Raw genomic sequence first — 20,265 nt, 5'->3', positions numbered from 1 at the left:
TATGTGAGAAATACAGCTCCTGTTTTGAGAAACTAGGAAAGAAGGGGGTTTAATTTTGGCTGCTGGTGGACTTCAGACCCTGAGTGAACTTCACCTTTCCTGCGGTTTCAATTTAGTGACAGTATGTTAGTAAACTGTTTGTTTTGTTTGCCTAGCACTTAATAGAAGGATTATCTGCTTGCTTTCTTTTTCTTCCAAGGTTGCTTTTCTTTTTTGAAGCTGAATGTGTTCATTTTTAGTGGTAACATTCTCTCCCATTCAGGCACCGAACTTCCCTAGGAAGTGACTTCATGTTATTATTCAAGCTGATTATTGCCTGTAGTGGCTGAATTACCTAGTGTTCATGTAATGGCAAGCTCTCAGTCCATATGCATTTAATGACTGTAATCATTTGTTATTTTCCCTTTATTAGGTTTGTTTTTAAAGAAAGTTTTACTGTGCTATTTATGATATGCTAAGTGGTGCAACTTGCTGAAGAAACATATTGCATACATTTTATTTTTTAATAGGCTTTGTTTGCTAAAATGGAAATCTTTTATTTACCCTAGTAGGGCAGTTTTTTGCTGACAGTTTTATTATTTCAATTACTCAGACATTTCTTCCATCTTTTGTTTCCTCAGATGCTCCTCCAGGGAGTTTTAATGTGCCATTCTTTATTTAAGATTGGGTTCAGAATGTGTTATTTCTAGCAAGACAAGGAAAAAGTGCAATACAGCAGACATTAAATGGTGGGATGTCAAGGTTTTATTTTCTTTCCTCTTTGAGTTTTGGAATCCTTTCTTCATTTGTGCCATCTGGTGATTAATTGCACTGATAATCTGTGTTCCTCATCATTAACTGTCTCCTACCATTGCCAGGCAGAGGCTGTACTCTGCCTAAAGAGTTTGTGACTGCAGATAAATGAACATACATGTGTGAGTAAAGGAAGGGACCTCTGAGACCATTTTAAATTGTCAGAGGTGCAGGCTACTTTAATAAACTAATGCTCTGTAAGTAATGGCAGCAACTCCTGAATGCATTTAGCTCACTAATGGGGAAAGAGTGGGACCATTCCTCTGGGGCAAAGCCCAAGTCTTGGTCAGTGGAGTGAAAAGAGAACCCCAAGGGATCATAGGAGGAGTGGACCAGCATTAGAGATGGAACTGCTTATGCAATGATCTCTAGGGAGGGACAGCATGGAAAGCTGTCTACTCCCCTGACTCTTGCTGGGGTATCATTGTGATTCCCTATTCAAGTGCTAGTGAGTCTTTGACCACTCCCTGATGTGTGATGGGTTTTATTTTCCATTATAGCCAGACCAGTCCTTGGAGAAAATCAAACCCAGTTAATAGAAACATAAAATATACTGAATTGAAAGGGACCCATCAGGCTCATTGAGTTCAACTGGCCCTGCACAGGACACCCCAATGACACCCTGTTCCTGAAAGCATTGTCCAAATCCTTCTTGAACTCTGTGAGACTTGGTGCTGTGGCCGCTTCTCTGAGGAGCCTGGTTCAGTGACCTGCTACCCTCTGGATGAAGAAGCTTGTTCTGATATCCAGCCTAAACCTCCCCTGACTCAGCTTCAGGCCATTCCCTCAGGTCCTGTCACTGGCCACCAGAGAAGAGACCAGTGCCTGCCCCTCCACTGCCCCTCATGAGGATGTTGAAGAGCACAATGAGGTCTCCCCTCACTTTTCTTTTCTCCAGGCTGACCAGACCAAGTGACCCCAGCCCCTACACATAAGGCTTCCCTTCCAGACCCCTCCTCATCCTCATGGCCGTCCTTGGGACAGTGGGGGAGCCCCAGAGCAGCAGGCAGATCTGCTCTGGCTGCCTGTGCCTAGTGCATGGCCTTGGCCATCCTCTAATGATACAGAAAGGGCATTACAAAGCCCATCCTCACACTTCTTCCCACTGTGTTTTCCAGAGTGTCTGGGGGAGAGCTCTTTGACCGCATTGTCGAGAAGGGGTTCTACACGGAGAAGGATGCCAGCACCCTGATCCGGCAGGTCCTGGACGCTGTGTACTACCTGCACCGCATGGGCATCGTGCACAGGGACCTCAAGGTATGGCCACAGCACCACTGGGCCCCTGGGCAGTGTTAATGAAGGCTGTGTCATTGTGTGAGTCTACCAAACGTGCACCCTGGGACTGGCTGTTTCAGTCAGGTTTTACCCAAGGAGAGATGCTCCAAAGCCTCCCCATGCCATTGGTTTTAATGAGGACTCTGCAATCAGGGCAGTTCCAGCAGGAGTTTTGCATGTATGGTGTAAGGAAGGGCCATTAAGACCCAAAATGTTGCGTTAAGGCAGAAACCCCCTCTCAGCTGAGGTGTGTTCACTGCTAGAAACTATTTTGGAGATTTGCTGTGCTATATTTACTTTTACTTAATAATAATTGGTAATGATAGTGGGGAAAATTTGAGTGATTCCTTATCATTTGGAGCAGTGCTTTTGGAGACACTGTTAACAGCAAGGGTTCTTCTAAGGACCGTTGTGTGCCAATGATTTTCCTTTCAGCTGCACCATATTGTCACATCTAAACCTCTCAGCTTTTCAGGTAAATAAAAAAAAAAAGACCCTAAACATTGCTTGTTTTCTTCCAGTATCTGAAACTGTCATTAAGACAAGCAGAAAAGCTTGGATTTGATAGCACTTTAGTGTTTCAAATAATAAATTAGCAGAAGATACTAGAAAAAGATACAAATTTCAAAAGAAAACTGTGGGTACCAGTCCTGAGCTAGTTAATTCTGCCAAAGTTTACTGCCAGAAATGAAGATTTCAGTGATGGAAATAACACCTCTGGTTGTATTTTGGACGGATGGTCCAAACAGGAGTTTTCTTGGATGTTGAGACAGAGCTTGTATTTTCCCCCTGTAAAGAGAGTGGAATTTGGCTACATGTTATGAGCCTTATATAAGCCTTATAAAAAGACTTAATGAACATTAATAGAGTCAAGAGGCACGCAGTCCAGTCCAGACAGTCCCAAATAATGGGTTTCCTGTAAGGAGGCACTGGTTAGGCTTCCATCTCCTACAGTCTTCACATCTTGCCCTCAGTTCCTGTTCATTTCCTGCACTTATGCTGAAGTACACAGGAACATTCTCATGTTTATAAGAGCTTCACAGATTTCCAGTATGGAAGTGCTACATTTTAACATGACCATCTTGCTCCCAAATTCAACTTTTAGGAAACAACTTCAGACTTCTTTCTGCCACCAGCATTTTTGGAGTGAAGTCCAAGACCTCTTAAATCAGTTATTCCATTGTACAAAGTCTTGGTATTCTTGTCTTTATAATCTCAAGAAAGTTATACCTCACATTGTAAAAAATAATATTATTTTAAAGTTCCTGTAATAAAATATCGGATCTGGTGATTTGGGAATTAAATTCATGTACAAATTGATTTCAGAGTTTATGCAAGGCCAAGCTGAATTTAGATCAAACCAACCTTCTCCAGTGGTGCTTTGTAGCAAAGAGTAGCTCTTTTTCTATTTCTGTCTTTTGTTTGCAGGTTTTTGTCAGTGCCATATCAATTGTCAAAATTACTCATAAAATACAGTATATAAGGAACACCTGCTGTGAATTTCTGTTAGCAAAAACATACCATGATGACAAAAACAGGGATATAATAAGGCTTTTTATCATCTCAAAATTTCAAATTAAGTGTAAGGTTCAAAATGAATCTCTAGGAAAGAATCCACTCTACAAAAATACAACCCACGGAACATCCATAACAATTATTTATTGTAATTATGTGTTTATTCAGATACCAAAATAGTACTTTGCTGTAGTTGGCAAAAGCAGGTCTGGGCTCCAAGTCTCCAAGTCTCTGAAGTAATGCAACAGTAGATTAGAAGAGCTGGCAGTAAGTGATGTCCAGGGGAAGTTCAGGTTGCACAAAAAGGACTGAAAGGCTCAAGCAGCTCCACTTGGTACAGAGCCACCTTGTTAAAGCTTTTTGAATTAACCAGCTTGAGGAAACAGAATTCTTTTAGGCAAGTTTGACTTTAAATGTGTTGGATTTTTGGCCTTACTAAATGTGAGTATGGGGGAACATGAGGTGAATTAGCAGAAATTGTTAGGAAATAACTGCTTTTCCCTTAATTGCAGGTCTACCAACCCCTCGACAGATCAGAAGGGCAGTAGTAAAAATTAGGAGTGACTCCAGCCTAGGACAGAACATGGCATGAAACTGTGGTCCCTAAAACAGTGTCAACACTATAAAGTCCAATTAAAGCACTGGACTTGCAAGTTATCATGAGAAAGAAGCATAAATGGTACAACTGCATATTTATTTTTAGGAACTGAATCATTTCCCTTTCTACTTCATCCCTGCTGGCCCACAGCTGTGGCTGTGGCTTGCAGATCCTCTCACGGCCCATTGCGTCCCATGTTTCCACGTCCTGTGGATAAAGCCATCACTTGATTCTGGGGATGGGGAGCCAGGAAGTGCTTTAATCCCCTGAACGGGGAACATTGCCCTCCTGCACTCCTCCATCCCCCTTTCCCCAGAGCAGATGGAGAAGGGAAGATGGATGCTGGTGCTGCTGAACTGCAGTTTCTCCTCCTTACAAATCCAAGTTTGGATGTGTCCCAGGGAGCCTGAGGATGTTGTGTGGCCACAGCTGCTTCTCACCATTTCCTGGAGCACAGAGCAGGCTGCATGTCAGCATTTGTGCCAGCTTTGGGCAGAAGATTCCACCGAGGCTATTTGGAAACATTGGGTACCCATCACTATTAATGGTGAAGACCCAGAGGTCCAGGGCCCATTGCCACCAGGCTGAGTGCTGCAGCTGTGGACTCTTTCATGAGCCCAGATGTTAAGTAGGGGTGGGCTCTCACAGCACCCAACAAGAGCTTTGCTATGTAGCAGCAGCACATTCAAATCACATGGATGCAGCACTGTCTGGTTCAGATGGAGGCTGGTTGGGCTCTCCAGCCCGACTGTGGTATAAAAAGCCACAGGGCTTTGTGGAGTGATCCTTGTTTTCTCTTGCCATAAACAAGTTGCTGTGCTTAGTGCTATAGCACATTTTTCCTTCAGCATTTTTTCCTAATCAGCTCTAGCTGAAACATCCTTGCTTCAAGACTGTTAACTATAAAGGCATTTCCTTTCTTAAAACAGTTATTTTCCAGTGGAGAGGATACAAAAATTCTCCAATACCTCCTGTTTCCCTTTTTCTTTTTTCAAATACTGTATAAAATTTTTAGTACATTATCTGGATTTGCCATATTTACTTGTTTTCAAATGAATCCTTCTGTTTCACCACTTTGAAGTGATAATGCACCAGACATATCTCACAAATAGGGGATGAGCCTTAAGTCGTATTTGACGTACCAGAGGAGAAGTGTTTTATCCCAGAAAAGCTGCTCAAAGCTCAGGGTGTCAGGGTCTTCCATTTCTTGGCATACAAGAGTCTGGAGAGGATCTCCATGTAGGTTTTAAGAGCAACTCTTTAGGCTTAGGGCAATCAAATTATATTTGTGTGTGGTGTACTAAATGCACCATAGGGATTGTATTAAATGTAGGGATTGTACTAAATGCAATGCATGGATCAACAGGTGCTGTTACTGAACTCACATATTCAAAACTCATTGTGCTTATTCTCCCTTCTAGCCTGAGAACCTGCTTTACTACAGCCAGGATGAAGAGTCAAAAATCATGATCAGTGACTTTGGATTGTCAAAAATGGAGGGTAAAGGAGATGTGATGTCCACAGCCTGCGGAACTCCTGGCTATGTCGGTAAGAGGTTTGCTTATATTTTAGTGAAAATGAAATAATACTCATTTTCTGGTGCTGGTACTAGGTGCAGGTGAGATTTGACAGATATTTGTGGGATTTTAACATTTGCCTCTTCTCTGCCTTGTGTGCTCTTCCCCTTTGGGATACAATCCTGCAGTCCAGCTTTATGTTTGTGTGATTCACTTTCATGTTTTCAGTCTTTTGAGGAATGAGTGTTCTCAAAGACACTGCTTTAGCTACACCTGAGCATGTGAAGAATAGCCTCAAATGTATTGCTTCTGCAAGCACCTAGAAAACCAAGAAGCTTTACCTAGTGAAATGTATTATTTTAATCATAAAGCATAGCATTTGACAGATTCCTCTGATAGAAGACAGTAAAATGAATAAGCTGCATTTATTCAGACATGTTCAGTAATCCTCTGTTACAACCACATTAAGTTATTGACTCAGATGTCAAAATGGAAAAGCTCTTTAGATACTTGGGCCTTCCTGTATTGTGTCAGATTGTTTTCTATCATTTATTCTTTGCTCTTCTGTCCATTTGGTGGTGATTGTACAAGGCTACCTATTAGCAGCATGTGTACCAGCAGCCTTTAAAAACAGTTGAAGTATCTGAAAGTGAGCATTAGATGGCAGGTGATGATGAGGTCTGTTTGAGCAAACACTATTTAAAAGGCTCCCTTTGTGTACAAGACGTCCAGCAAGCCTGTGCCTCATGTCACACCAAGATCATCAGCTGAGGTGGGAAAATTGAACTCTGGGGTAGCCATGAAATCTGTGAAACTGACAGTAGATAGATTTATCTCAGATATTTCCAGCAGGAAAGACTGGATGTTTTCCAGCTGTCAGCAGCTCTTTTTACTTTGCAGCTGCCACCTCACCTGTTTTCATAGTTCTGATGATATCATAGTACAACAACTCAGGTTAGGTGATAATGACAGTGATACAGATTGGTCAAGGTATTTTTATGGGCATTATCTTCACACTCTGCAGACACACTCTATCCCAATAAAATCGGGAAAATGAACAGATTTCTGTGCTTTCCCGTTGTGGTGCCATCAGACTATCAATATTTTATTTTAAGACATGGGCCAGGAGGCACTCTGAGAATTACATCACACTGGAAATCTTCTTCCAAAGCAGTAGCAGGAATTGAGCTGAGACAGCAATTTTCATAATTTCTACTGTCAGCTCTTCTGTCCTTATCAAACACATTTTATTTTGCTCTGGAATGGGCACTGACTAGATTGATCCTCAAGACAAAGCTTAGATGATGTTTGCAGAAGGGCTGGTGAAAATGAGGGAGTGACTCTGCTTGGTCTCTGAGTGATCTCATGCAGCCTCTCACCATTGCTATTTACATGAGAAAACTTGTTATTTTGGAGAAGAAGCTCTTGGAGCTTGTGACAGGAGCTGTAGTGCTTTGAGAGATGTTTGAGAGCTCTCCTTACCCGTGGGGCTCTAATGGCTGCACAAGTGCCTCCAGGCTTGTTACCTTGCTGAAGGCAGAATTTACTCATCCTGGTTCAAGAGGTCATGGCCACTTATTTCTGAAGTGCTGACAGGACTTTTCCCCCTCCTTCACAAAGAAAACAGCTTTAAATATTTGTTCTATTTGTTCTATTTTTTCTGTCCTGCACAGGATGCACCTACCCTTTAGTGCTGTATGATTTTTTTTTAAACATAATAGGTTGCTCAGACAACATTTTCCAAGCACACTATGTTTTTGTTGCTGGTCACTGTGATGATGCCCACAAATGGTTCTAAGTTGAGGTTACACCTGATGTCCTGGTGGTCTGAAATTTGTTCACATCCAAAAGCTTTCATGTCTTCCAGTGTCACTGCAACTTGCAGCACCTGCCAGTTGTCCTCAAATCAGTGGAAGAGTCATTCCACCTAATGGCATAGCATGAATGAGTTCTCAGCCTGGCTAGGGCACAGTCCCAACTCATGAAGTGCCCTGTCTGCCACCTCTTTATGTGTTTTGTTTTTTCTTTCCCAAGTATTTTACCTCAGGTTAACTAACGCTCAGAGACCAGCGCTTAAAACTAATTTCCTGGCGTTTTTCTTCAAAGATAGGTGGAACACCCTTTTTGCTAAGATCTTACTAGAATTAATTACTTTTATCAGTTTAATTACTTTCTTTTTAAATTGCTGGAAGAGATTTAGGCACATATCACATATCAAAGGGATCCAGGACTCTGTTAAGAAGTCATTGGTATCTTCTACTATTTATACTTCATCTCCAGAAATGGGTCCAGTCAGATCCCACTTTGCAAAGTGCTGGACAAGCTTCTGACTCAGAAGCATACCTGATCCTAACTCACGTCTGCTGCCCAAGTATTTGCAAGTATGCAACCCCCCTGTCATTTCTGTCTAATTTCCCTGATCTGGATACACTTTCAATTCCTTGTGCTTCAGTTTTTATCTCAACTTTTCTTATTTTCATCTGCAAAGAACAGTAGTATCCGAGACACTAAATGTCTGTTTATATGGTCTGGAAATTTTTTTTGAGTAAGGAAGGGTGTAATTATAATTAAATTCCTTAACAAATATCAGGTTTTTTATGAAAACAAAAATATTACTTTTCAAATTAGACTGTATCTAAAATGTGCATGACCAGTGTAGTGTATTAGCACTGCAGCTTTTAAAGCTCTGCCTTACAGATTAAATTACTGTCAAGAGCTCTGAGTTCTTATTTTTTCAGGAGTTTTGTCAGAGGCTTTGGCCCTGTGATGAAAAGCTGATAGTTAAGATAATTTAACCCAATTATTTGAGCCACTTTTGTTAAGAGGCCAATCTAAATGTTTGCTTACTGAAAAGGGGACCTGATAGTACAACCTCTTCTAAGAAGGTCTTGCATTTTCTTATCTGCTTACCATTCTTATTCCCTTATCACTCTTCTTTCTTATGTAAAGAATCTGAGTGATGAGCTGGGACAAGATACCCTTTTTGATAGCACCTGAAGTGGGAAAGGTGAGGCAGCTTGTGTGGTTCATTTCACTGCAAATTAGGTGTGAGGACTGACTGCATGGGTCTGAACCCATTGTCTAATGTGGAGGAGAAGTGGTGTTTTCAAAACCCTGAGTGATCTCTGTGATTATGAGCAAGATCCCAATAAGCCATTCATAATTTTAAACATCATGGATTTGGGCTGGTCAGCCCTTAACCTCATATAATAACTCAGTTTTGATGTAGGAGCTGTTCAAACCTGCCTGAACATGAGCCATCCCTGAGGTGCGTGAAGCTGGGCACCCACCAGGAGGTGACTTCAGTCACTGAACAAATTCTTCTAAAGAGATTTTGGATGTTTGGGAATTGGGTCCCACTGAGTGACTTTCCATGAGAGGTGGTCCCTCAAAAGTTTTGGTTACTTCTGCAGATGGAATTTAGACTTTCAAGACACTTGAAAAGTTAGAAAAAAATGTTAGAAAGCCTGTCTGAGGCAATCTGCTCTCCTTTTGCAGAAACACTGAATTATGAGCTGTGTTTGTGGCTGACTAATATCTTAATCCTACTGAGATTTAAAATTCTTGCTCTGCGTCCCAATTCCCTCTTCAAGTAAAATTATCTTGTACTTTCTCTCATACAAGCTGGGCTGGCTCCTGGATATGTGGTTGGTCCCTGTACACCCTACCTCAATCACTGTTTTCATTTTCTGCAGTGCTTTTATGAAAGGTCGTTTCACAACTTTCATCTCTGCTCTGCCAGAAATCCAGTAGTTTCAGATCTCACCAAAGCCATGTGTTCCTCTTAACCCTGTGCAAGACCACAGCATTTAAGTAAGCAATAGATTTTCCATGTTGAATTTTGACCTACTTGGTATCCTTTGAGTCAAAGGTTGGAAAATATTCAGTAAACCTTCCCAACATACTTATTAACAATAAGCTACATCAGGAGCCTTTAGGCAGTAGCATGAGTAATCAAGGAAAATTAAAGCATGGGAATCACTCTGAACAGGGTTTGCTCAGGCAGAAGCATGTGGCAGGGCAATTTCTCAGCTCTGTTGCTGAAACCTGACAAAGAATTTTGTTTGCTAAACATAAACTGCATTATTACCCACGACAGATATCTAAATCTGACTCAGCAACAAGAAATAAGAACAACAGGAGCACAAAAAATCAGGAATACTGCACTGAAACCCTGCTCTCCTTCAGAAACAGCCTCAAACTTTAAAGTCTTGGCCAACCAGAACAAGATGAACATTGGAGGAATGTGTGAAAAAATGGAAATAAGTTGTTTTCACCCCAGGAGTCAGTGCAAGAAGGACTCTGGTCTTGTGGTGAAGCTGCTTCATGTGCATCTCAGCCTGTTTGCACTGTGAGGAGGGTACTTTGCAGGTTTTGACTTCAAAAGGGGCTGGGTTGGCCCTTCATGGGCAGTACAGGCTGTTATGAAGAACAAGCATCCTCATGACTTGTACAGTATGATCAACAGGCTTAAAGTATCAGAGCAATCTCTATCACCTGAGCTCTTTGCAGGAACACAGATTGCAGCTTTTGGCATCCAGCTGCTGCACTTTTAGGGGGCTTATTAGCATAGCTGTGCTCTCTGAGGGTAATGGCATTGTGTTCTGAAAGGGTTCCAAAGGTTCTGCTCTGTACCTTTTCTTAAAACCTCCATTTGAAACAAGCCTTTGAATTTTTTCTCTTATTAAAAGCAAGACATAACCAAAACACAAAACTAAGTGTAAGACAGCAGGATCATCTGGCCTAGGAAGGACATCTTCATGTACCTGAAGGTGCAATGAGCCTCCACCTTTTACCTGGCACTGCAGCAATGCTGACTCAGCCTGAAACAGCTACCTGGATGTGAGGGAAGGGTCCAGGTTTTCTCCATCGATTTCCCTGTCCAAATGACCACTGTATATGATTTGAGCCCAGAGTGATTCCCTGGGGCTGTGTGGCAGTGGAAGCTGTTGCTCAGCTGGCATCTCCCCAGCACCAGAAATGGGAGATTTGACTTTCCCCTTCTCCTTTCTGCTGTTTTGTCTCCCCAGACATCTGTGTTGATCCTTTAATGCTGTCAGCTCCTGGATTTTTTTTGTTGTGTCTCCTGCTTTTGCCTCTTGGCACTGATCTGCCATCATTCCTGAGAGCTTCCCTGACTTATTTTTTGCTCATTAAATATTTCCATCTTTTCCATATATCAGAGACAGATGATGCTGAGCTATGTCCTCCTGCTCCTGCTGCATGTCTGCTTATTTGAGCAAAAATCAAAAGCAGCCATTTGGTCTTAAAAGAAGTATTTAAACCTCCTACCTTTCTTCATTGATGTTTACCCAGTATTGCTCTTACTGGTTTCAGAGCTACCATCCACAGTAACAGCTATCAGAGCTCTTCACTCCTTTGAAACAGAGAGAAATGCCTCAGCACAGCTTTGATGTTTTAAGAGGGAAAATCTTTGTATAGTTCACATCCCATCATCTCAGAATTGTTTTCTGTTATGTTAATGTGGCATATCTGTATAATGTCAGGAGCTCACTGGTGCTCAGCAGCCATTTGCATAATATTTTCCTTAGGAGCTATGAGATGTGTAATGTTTACCAGTCTTGAAAGTTATGTAAACAGGAGCACACAGTCAAAGGTAGAAGAGAATGTGAATAAAATACTGGGAATTTGGAAGGACCGGAGAGTTGGAAGACATCTAAGCACATAAAGACAGGAGAACATTAACTTCCTTCTTCTTCATATTTTGTCACAAAAATTCAATTACAAGAGATGGAACAAAACAGGAAACTGTCTCATTTCTTATGCAGTGGTCCCAATTTGCTGAATGACTTGAAAATTTGTTTAGTATTTAACCTGTGCTGCAGATTGTGACATGTCCCAGTCTTCAAGAGTCCTCATAATCTGGTTGCCAGCTATAATTTTATCCACATCCCCCTGAATTTTCTTCATTTTTGCAACATGTCCCTGGTGAAATTTGACCCTTTCCATCATTGTTCTGCTTGTGGAAATACAGATACCCTCACCTGCCTCATGCACTGTCTTCTTTCAATCTCCTCTATGAGTCCTCAAAGCGCCAGAAAATCTTTTCTGATTCTCATTATTTCTTCTTGTTCCATACCTTGCTGGCAGTATTGACCTTGGTTTTGTTGGCTTGTCCGGATTAAGAAGATAAGTCTTTGAAGAATCCTACCAGTACAACAGAGGATAGGTAGCAACTAAATGTGGGGCTTGAGTTTTAATACAAATAATACAAATTGCTTCACAGTTTGTTTTTTACTCTTCTTCAAGTAACTAAGTGCTTTGGTGTTGGTGAGACTCCTAGCAGAGGAAGATGTGACTCCCAAGAAATATGTTGGGATTTGTCACTTCATTACTTTTTTCCAGCATTTGAACTCCAAATTACTCAAAGGAAATACTGTACTTTTTAAAACCCAGTATGGCAAGTCTGCTGTAGGAATGCCACAATTGGTGATTTTTTACATTACTGTGGACGTTTCACTTTGAAAAATGCAAAAGCTTCTTTACATGAAAAAGATTAGGGTCACAGGGTTTTAAAATTTGGGTCTAAGCATTTGCACTGCAAGATCCCAACAGGGAAAACATTATACTTCAGGATCTCAAACAAAAGATTACACCTTTTTATGTCTCAGTAGTATAAGATAGTAAAGCAAATCCACAAAGAGTTTCAACAAATTCTCAGACTCTTGCTTCTAGCAAAGTTCAGACTATGGTGGCTGTATAGAGGCAGAGGCTCAGTTCCTTTGTGCACATGTCCAATTGCTGCTGCTTTTCATTTCTCTCTCTGAGGTGTTTGTGTTCCCAGAAGCAGAAGGACAAATTATTCTTTCTGAGTCTGACATCCAGCAGGCTTTGGATGGCAGCTGCTGGAAGAAGTGATGACTGCTCTCCTTCCTCTCCTGCAGATGTAGCTTATCTCCTCCTGACTCACTGCCTTTTCTGAGCTGCCTCTGGAACTCCCCTCTCTGGCAGCAGGATGTGGCAGAACTGTGATGCTGTCAGGGAGAATGTGCATCTCTGCACCCGTGCAAAGCTTGGCCTCATTTTCCTCCTAAACAGGGATATAATGGCCCTCTGCCTCTCATGCATATTTCTGTGCTTTGTTTTGTTTTCTGTGCCTGGAGACAAAAAAAAAAAAAAAATTTGAATTTGCTCTACTTTAAGAGTCATCCTTTCTCATGAGAATATGACCTTCAAAAACCTCAAGACACATTTGCAAACACAAGGGCTGTATGTGGAGAGCAAACAAGGTCTTGGGGGGTCTTCAAGTTTCAGAGTCTTACTTTTTTGACCATATTCAAATGTCTGGTCTTCTTCTTTTCAGCTCCTGAAGTGCTGGCCCAGAAGCCCTACAGCAAAGCCGTGGACTGCTGGTCCATCGGGGTCATCGCCTACATCCTGTGAGTACCTCCTGAGTTTCCAGTGCTGGCACCTTTGGGACCTACAGCTTGCTTTCCCACCCTGGAGTTGCCTGCTTTGCCTGGGGCAAAATAACTATTTCCATGACGCTTGTGACACAGGTCAGCATGTATCCTGGACACATCCCTGTTGCATAAAGGCTGAAATTTGAGCAAAAGTGGTAAGAAATGGACTCTAGCACCCTTCAGCTGTCAAAATCCTTGCTCCCACCAGAACTACACTACAGTAGTGTGAGCTTGTCCAGGTTGTGACATTATTTTAAGTTGTTTCCTGCTCAGATTGGCTTTGAGAAGAAACAAATCTGGCTGTGTCCACTGCTCTGCCACAGAAACAAATGTCTCTTCCTGACCTCATTAGCTCTGCTTTATTTGTTGTACTTTGCCCTTTTACGCAATTGTCACACTTATACAAGACCAAAGGAAAAAGCAGTTTCAATGAGGCGCAGCATTAAAACATTCCTACTTTGTTCCCTTTTTCCTTATGCAGACATTTCATGGTTTGTCAACATGAATAACTTTTTGATGGTGCTGTAGAACTATTTTTGCCAGGGCATACCTCACTGCTGTGCTATCTACTCTGTGCAATGTTCATTCTTTTCATTTGCATCACATTTGCATAATTTATATGCTACCCAAAACAGGGAGGTCTTATATTAAATAGTATAGGAAGGCAGCTTTGTTTATTGCATGTGTGTTTATTTATTTAAAACAAAATCCTGCCTGAAAATTTTAGTTTTTAAGACTGACTATTTTGAAAACTTCTTGAGTACAGAACTTACATGGGAATGGATTTCTCTTGGAGGAATCCATCAATAGCAGGATGCAGAAAGCTTTTGCTAAACAAAAAAAAAAAAAAAAACAACAGTGCTGATTCTGACTTTGTTTCAAAGCCCAGTGGGATCTATAACAGCAGAGAGGAAAAGCACAGACATGCTAAAATACATTGAAGGCTGCTTCACAAACCATTCCTTAGTGCTCTTTTAGATGAGGGTAGTGTGTGCTGACTTAAAGTTACCTTTTTGACATGCAAATCTGATCATGGAAGTTCTAGGGGTTGGGATTTTTAACATCATCAGTCCTTGCCAGCCATGGCAGGACACAGTTGGAGTCTTTTCTGATGCTCTTTTAGCACTTTGCTGAGTACCAGCTTCAGAGAGTGGGAAAAGGAGAATGCAGGCAGGAGACAGCACTTCTCTGCCCCACATCCAGGCTCAGCCACTGCCTGGGTTCAGTTTAATGACAAATATCCACCATGAAAACGTGTCCATCTGGGAGCCCATGGGAGGGCTGTGAACTGTTGCATGTGGCTGCCTGGAGATAAAACCTGGCTCTGCTTTCCTCCAGGCTGTCAGTCCCATGTGTCAGTGGCTCATGCACCAAAGGTCTTTTGCTGGCAGACCTGTGGTCTGATTTCATTTGTTGCTTTCATGGGTCTTGCTGAGGAATAGGAGTGAGACAGTGTCAAGCAATGTGTCCTCCACACCTGGTTTATGAACATTTCTTCAACAGGTGGAAGGTTTTCATCTCCTCCATAATCTTTTCCCCTGCCTAAGCAAGGCTAGTCTTTCTGCAAGGTTCAGTTCTGTTTCCTGCTCTGTTTTCCAAATCAGCATGTGCTCAGCTTGTTGAGCAAGGCATGCACACTCCTCAAATTTAAATTCCCTATTCTCTATGCAGGGAATTCCTAACCCAGAAGGCTTAAATCATCTCAGTAAGAATGAGCCTCTATGAATTCCTGTTTGCAGGACAAGGAAACCTTTTCAGGGTTTCTGTACTTCAGCTAATAAGGTCTTGATTTGTATTTTGTACAGCCCAAATAAGCAGCAGTAACACATTGCTGTAGAAGGAGCCTGTTAATGTCTTTGCCAGACTGTTACAGCTTGGGTGGGATTAGGTCTGAGACCAAACCAGCTCTTTCCATGTGTAAGCCACATCCTTCAGCTCCTGTAGCAGTCAGCAGCACTCCAGGACTCTCTCTGGTTAGTCCCCCACAGCCAATGGCATGGGGGCCCCAGTGCACTTCAGCTTCTCCAGAGTCACTGGGCACCTCCACCCAGCCTGGGTGGATCCAAGCAGCCATTTCACCAGGGTGGACTGTTCAGTTGCCTAAACTTGCACATCTAGTGCCATGCTGAGGAGTCCAGGGCAGCCACATGGATTTGGAAAATGTAACACATTGCAGAGACCTTCCTCCTGGAGAGAGACATGGATCCAAGCCGGAGACCATGGACCATGTCAAATAGCACCAGATGCTCGTGCTGAGGAGACTGGTTCACACCCTGCTCCCCGCTTTCTTAGTGTGGATTCATCTGCTTTGTGGTACATTTACAGCCTCCCTTGACTCTATCTCTGTTGAGTGCAATGTGGTCTTAGAAACCCAGCCCACATCTCACGTGTCCTAGTCTTGGTCTGGATCTCATCCTTGCTTCCAGGAATAGCCAGGAGTTGCAGATGTGGTCTCATATCCAGAAGTTGCAGATGTGGTCTCTTAAAAAAATGAATGTCTGGGATACAGCAAAAAGAGAGAGAGGAGGAGGGTCCTTCCCTAAGCTGGAGGAAATTAGCCCTGGTGGGAAGTCTGACACCAGCAGTGGTGGGCATGGGTTTAATACACAGGTCTGTGGTCTCAGCAGTGCCACACCACCAGAGGTAGCACTGCCAGCAGGGGCTTCCACTGTGACATGGCACTGAGATGCCACAAGGACCAGCACAAGGACCTGGTGAAATGCTGGGAGTTAAACCTGCCCTGATCAGGAGTTATTAGCTCAAATATGTAGCTACACCCTTTCAGATGCACCATTTCCACCTCCACAGTCAGCACAGCTGGAGCTATTCGCACATGCCTAAACCAGCTGGAGATGCATTTTTGCATAAGGCTGTCCAAGCACAATGTCCTGCCTCACCTCCTTACCTCTCCCACAGATCCTCACTGCTACTCTAGACAGACTGTTGTCATTTAAGAAGATGGAAACTCAAAGGAAACCAACACAGAAGCCAGGCATAAATTAAAGACGCTTTGAGCTAATATTACTGCAAGTGGTTTGAGTGCCTCCAGACCCAATCTCAGTCTCACTTGAGAGCCCTCACTTTATGACATTGGAAGAACAAACTGTTTCTGTGGCACCAATGCTGTAGAGAAATATTTGTTTCCGTGATATGCAAGGATGTCTTTGGGAAAGAATACCTTTGTTTCAGTGCCAGTCTCTAATGCTTTTCGTTAATGACAGCCAGACTGCAGAGGCTGCACCAGCAGAGTTTTTATCAAAACCTGTTTTGCATGAGAAGTCATTATTCACAAAAACTAATTTTAGACCTGAAATTTCCTGTTATTCCAGTTGCAGTATTTCTCAATTTGAAACAGCCTCACTGTTGAACTCAGCCTTCCAGTTATCACAAGATAGTTTTGATAATGTGTCCAGCTTAAAAATATAAAGCATAAGAAGAGCAAGAGACTTCACTGGATTCCCAGCAGCTGGATTTGGGACCTTTCTGGGTCAGATAAGAGAATATAAAAGCCTGGGAAACTAAAATACTGATCACATGCCTACCTTATATGGAGAAGAACAGGTTAATTTATGCAAAAAATAGAAAACCCTGTTTAGAAGCTGGAAAAGAACCTGGTGGCACAGAATGCTCTGCCTCAGCCCCTGGTTAGTCATAGTCTTCTGCAATAGGTCAAACACATTTTGCCTTGAATTTTCTTGTTTCTATTCCACTCTTTGTTTGGGCAGAGAGTTACTGGTTTGTTATTGTTTATAAGCAATTACCTATCTGGAGACAAATCATGCAATCATACTTTCACACTTTGCTGCTGATCTGCTTTTGATTTTCAAGTAGATGTGCATGGGTCATCAGTGATGTTTGTATGGAAGGATTAATCAGGGACAGTGCAAAGTATATTATGTCAAAAGAAATTTCCACCATCACCCTGGGAGTCATTCATTGAGAAAAAGTGGTCAGTCATTTGGCTGCTTGGCATCACATACAAACCTAAGCAAAAAAAAGTGAGGAATAACTTACTTGTTTGGCACTGGAAGGAGAAGTAGTGGTGGCAGAGGACACAGGCGTTTTGGGTTGCTCAGGAAAACTCAGCTAACATTGGGAAAACAACCCCAAATTATCATTCCTCATTGCTTAATTTGTCTTTGATACTCTTTCCCTTCTTAATTTGTCTGTGATTCCCTATATGTCCTTGTCCACAGCTTTGTGGGGGCACCAGTGTTAGCCAATAAGAGGGATAGTTCCCAAAATATAAAGATGAAATACATGTGTTTATCCCTGTAAATAGCACTTGAATGGCTTCCCACACCATACATCTCAGGTCTTTGAGCACTTACTGAATTCTTTGTTCTAATCTAACTGTAAAATTGTTTGTGAAACTAACCCTGGGGCCTCTTGTGTTACAGACTGGACCCTGACCATGTGAATGAGTTATTTAGCCTTTAATATCACCCCCAGTATGTAATGGGAGCTTTCACAGGTTTTCTTTCTCTGCCTGTTGAGGACAAGGTGTTCTTGCTATTCCTCTTGTGCTCTCAGGATCACTTTTAGAAATTACTTCTGGCTATATCTTTCTCTCGTACATCCACCTGTGTTTTTCTTATCTGTATCCCATTATTTTTAAGGTAAGACTGGGAAGAGGAGTTTAGGGGAAAATCTGCTGCTTGTGTGATAAGGTTGCTAAATAATTCTGAAAACCTTTTATTTGGTGAAACTGCAAGTAAAGGATGACAGCTAATAGCTGCCTGAAACTCCCCCAGGACAGTGCAGGATTTTTTCACATCGAAGACAGAGGGGTTATTTTTTCATTTCTGCATATCTAAAGAAAAGCAGCAGAACCTCTGATACTGAGGTCATTTTTTTTTCACACAGAAATTTCCCAGCAGATGGAAATGAAGTCAGTGGGATTTTGATTCTGTAAGAATTAACGAAAAAAACTCATTATGGACTTTGGAACGTGGCCCAGTTGCTGGAAGTCCAGCAAGATTTCCTCCAGCCATAAATTGCTGATTTGCTGGGGCTTTCCCATCCTTCTGCAAAGCCATAATGTTAAACCGTCAGTAACATTAAAACTTCCATGTCTTCCTAGGCTCTATTTTTAAGGAAAAGGACAGAAAGGCTGTACATAAAATACAGAGACCTGTACTTTGTCTCTCAACCCATCCCTGTGCCAGGGTGCCCTGATGTTCCTCTCCCACATGTCACCTCCTCTGACCTACGGTGCTTGCTGCCTTCTCACATGCTTTCTGGTGTAGGTCCTCATTGATTTTTCTCCCAGAGCAATATCCCTGAATCCCCTATGCAGGAGGTTCATCCTATCCCTGGCCAAGCCAGGATCAGCCCTTGCCCTGCACTCATTCAGCTCTCGGGTGAGGGGCTGATCTGGGGAGATCTCCCTGCCATGACCTGTAGTAGCAACTAGTGCTTCTCAACCTCATCCTAGCAAGGGAAAATCTGCACCAAGAGAGGCTGTTTTCTGTCCTGTGCCCAGCTCCTGGCAGCTCTGGTGCCCTCCTGCATTACTCTGTCTCTCCTTGTGCATCAACATGGGCTGCAGTGACCTCCTGGACACAGAGGCTGATTCCCCAGATGTGTTGTAGATACTCAAGCCGTGCAGGGGAACTGAATTGAAAGGTTCTGGAGAGGCTGGGGGACTTGCTGGGCCCCATGTCTCTGTGCCTCCCCCTTGCAGGGTTGTTGCCCTCCAGCTCTGTGCTGCTTAGCAGTTTGCTCCTACCTTTTGCTGCCACAAGTGTGTATAAATCACAGCAGTCCTAAGTTGTGCTCTTGTACCTTTGCCAAGGTAATTAGTACACTGCACATTTGAAGAGAGTTATTTCTTTCTGCTGAGCAGCCTGCCAGTGCCTCAGCATGCACAGTGTTGTCTGCTTGTCTCAAAATGCTTTATTGGAGCACTTTAAGTTTGTCTAAGGAAAGTGCTGAGGAAGGCAAGAAATTAATGAAGGGCTGTCAGGCTTTTCACATGCAGCCCCCTGAGTCTCACAGGGAGGAGGGGACAGAGCAACGGTTTCAAGTTTTTTGGTTTTTTTTCTTTTCTTTTTCTTTTTTTTTTTTTTTTTTTTTTTTTTTTTGCTCCAACCTGCCCACCATCTCTACCCTAGTGCTCATCCTACCAGTTGCTGATGCTGTTAGCTCTGGCATTTCCCCTCAGGAAAGCACCCAAAATCTTGAGGGTTGTGACAAAAGAAGAGGGAGGTGAAAATCAGTTCATGCGCACCCCACCCCAAGACTGTGGGATGTGAGCACTGATAATTACACTAAAGCAAGTAATTTGTAAGCTCTTTACAGATACCTGTAGAGCTGGACACTGATTGTGGATCCAGTTTCTTTATTAAGCTTTCAGATGCTTTTCTTCTGTTGCCCGTGTACATAGTGGCTTTTTGACATTTGCTTAAACACAGAATTTTTAAGGACCCCTCTCACTCACCACCCGCACCACGGGGTTTCAAACAGGAGCACCCAGCCCCACGCACAAGCACTTGCCTTTTAAGTAGGTGCACAGTCCTGCTCTGGACATACATGCATGTCTGGCATGAGGGTATCTTACTGGTTTTGATAATGGCAGTCATCCAGAGGGACACAAATGAGGACTGGCTCATCTGCTCTCTGAGATAAAGAGAGAGATTTCTGGTTCAGCTGAACCACAGCGGGTTCATTGTCATGCTGCAAATTTCAGTAGAGTTCTCCCAGGTCGGCGTGGATGTGACGCAGATCAACATCTCACTCAGTATTTAAATTATTTATCAAGCACACTGGCTCTTCAGAACTAACAAAACATTGCTCCTTTCACCCTCAAGTGTTGAGTTGGTTCAAATAACCTCCAGGGCAGCCGGCTGGCTTTGGGTTATAAATAACTCAAGTATTTAATTTCTTGCAGTTTCCCCCCCTTGCTCTGTTGCTGCTTCTGAGCTAGATCTACAGTCTGTTTGTAATGGCTGACTCTCTCCAATTAAATGCTTTATTGAGATGGATTGACTCAGAGTTTAAAAAAAACTGTAGGAAAAAGAACAGTTCAATACCAGCAAAGTATGTGAAAGAATGACTTAGACCATAGACCAGAGATAAGAGGGAAAAAATGTATCATGTCTACACAGAGGCAGGAAGGTCTGTTTAACTGCGAGCAGGATGG

General features: G+C 42.6%; 1 protein-coding gene across 1 annotated transcript in view; it reads left to right on the top strand.

The window, feature by feature from the left end:
• The window catches only part of CAMK1D (calcium/calmodulin dependent protein kinase ID), a 115,329-nt gene that overhangs the window by 75,374 nt on the left and 19,690 nt on the right, over positions 1-20,265 (top strand). The window contains exons 4-6 of the mRNA XM_062491566.1: positions 1,911-2,049; positions 5,602-5,728; positions 13,022-13,097. Coding sequence (XP_062347550.1) covers positions 1,911-2,049; positions 5,602-5,728; positions 13,022-13,097 — 342 coding nt within the window. The remainder of the gene's footprint in view (positions 1-1,910; positions 2,050-5,601; positions 5,729-13,021; positions 13,098-20,265) is intronic.

This window comes from Cinclus cinclus, chromosome 4 (assembly GCF_963662255.1).
Source record: "Cinclus cinclus chromosome 4, bCinCin1.1, whole genome shotgun sequence".
NCBI classification, from domain to species: Eukaryota; Metazoa; Chordata; class Aves; order Passeriformes; family Cinclidae; genus Cinclus; species Cinclus cinclus.
The sequence above is the reverse complement of the archived record's forward strand: the minus strand, read 5'-3'. Positions and strand labels throughout refer to the sequence as shown.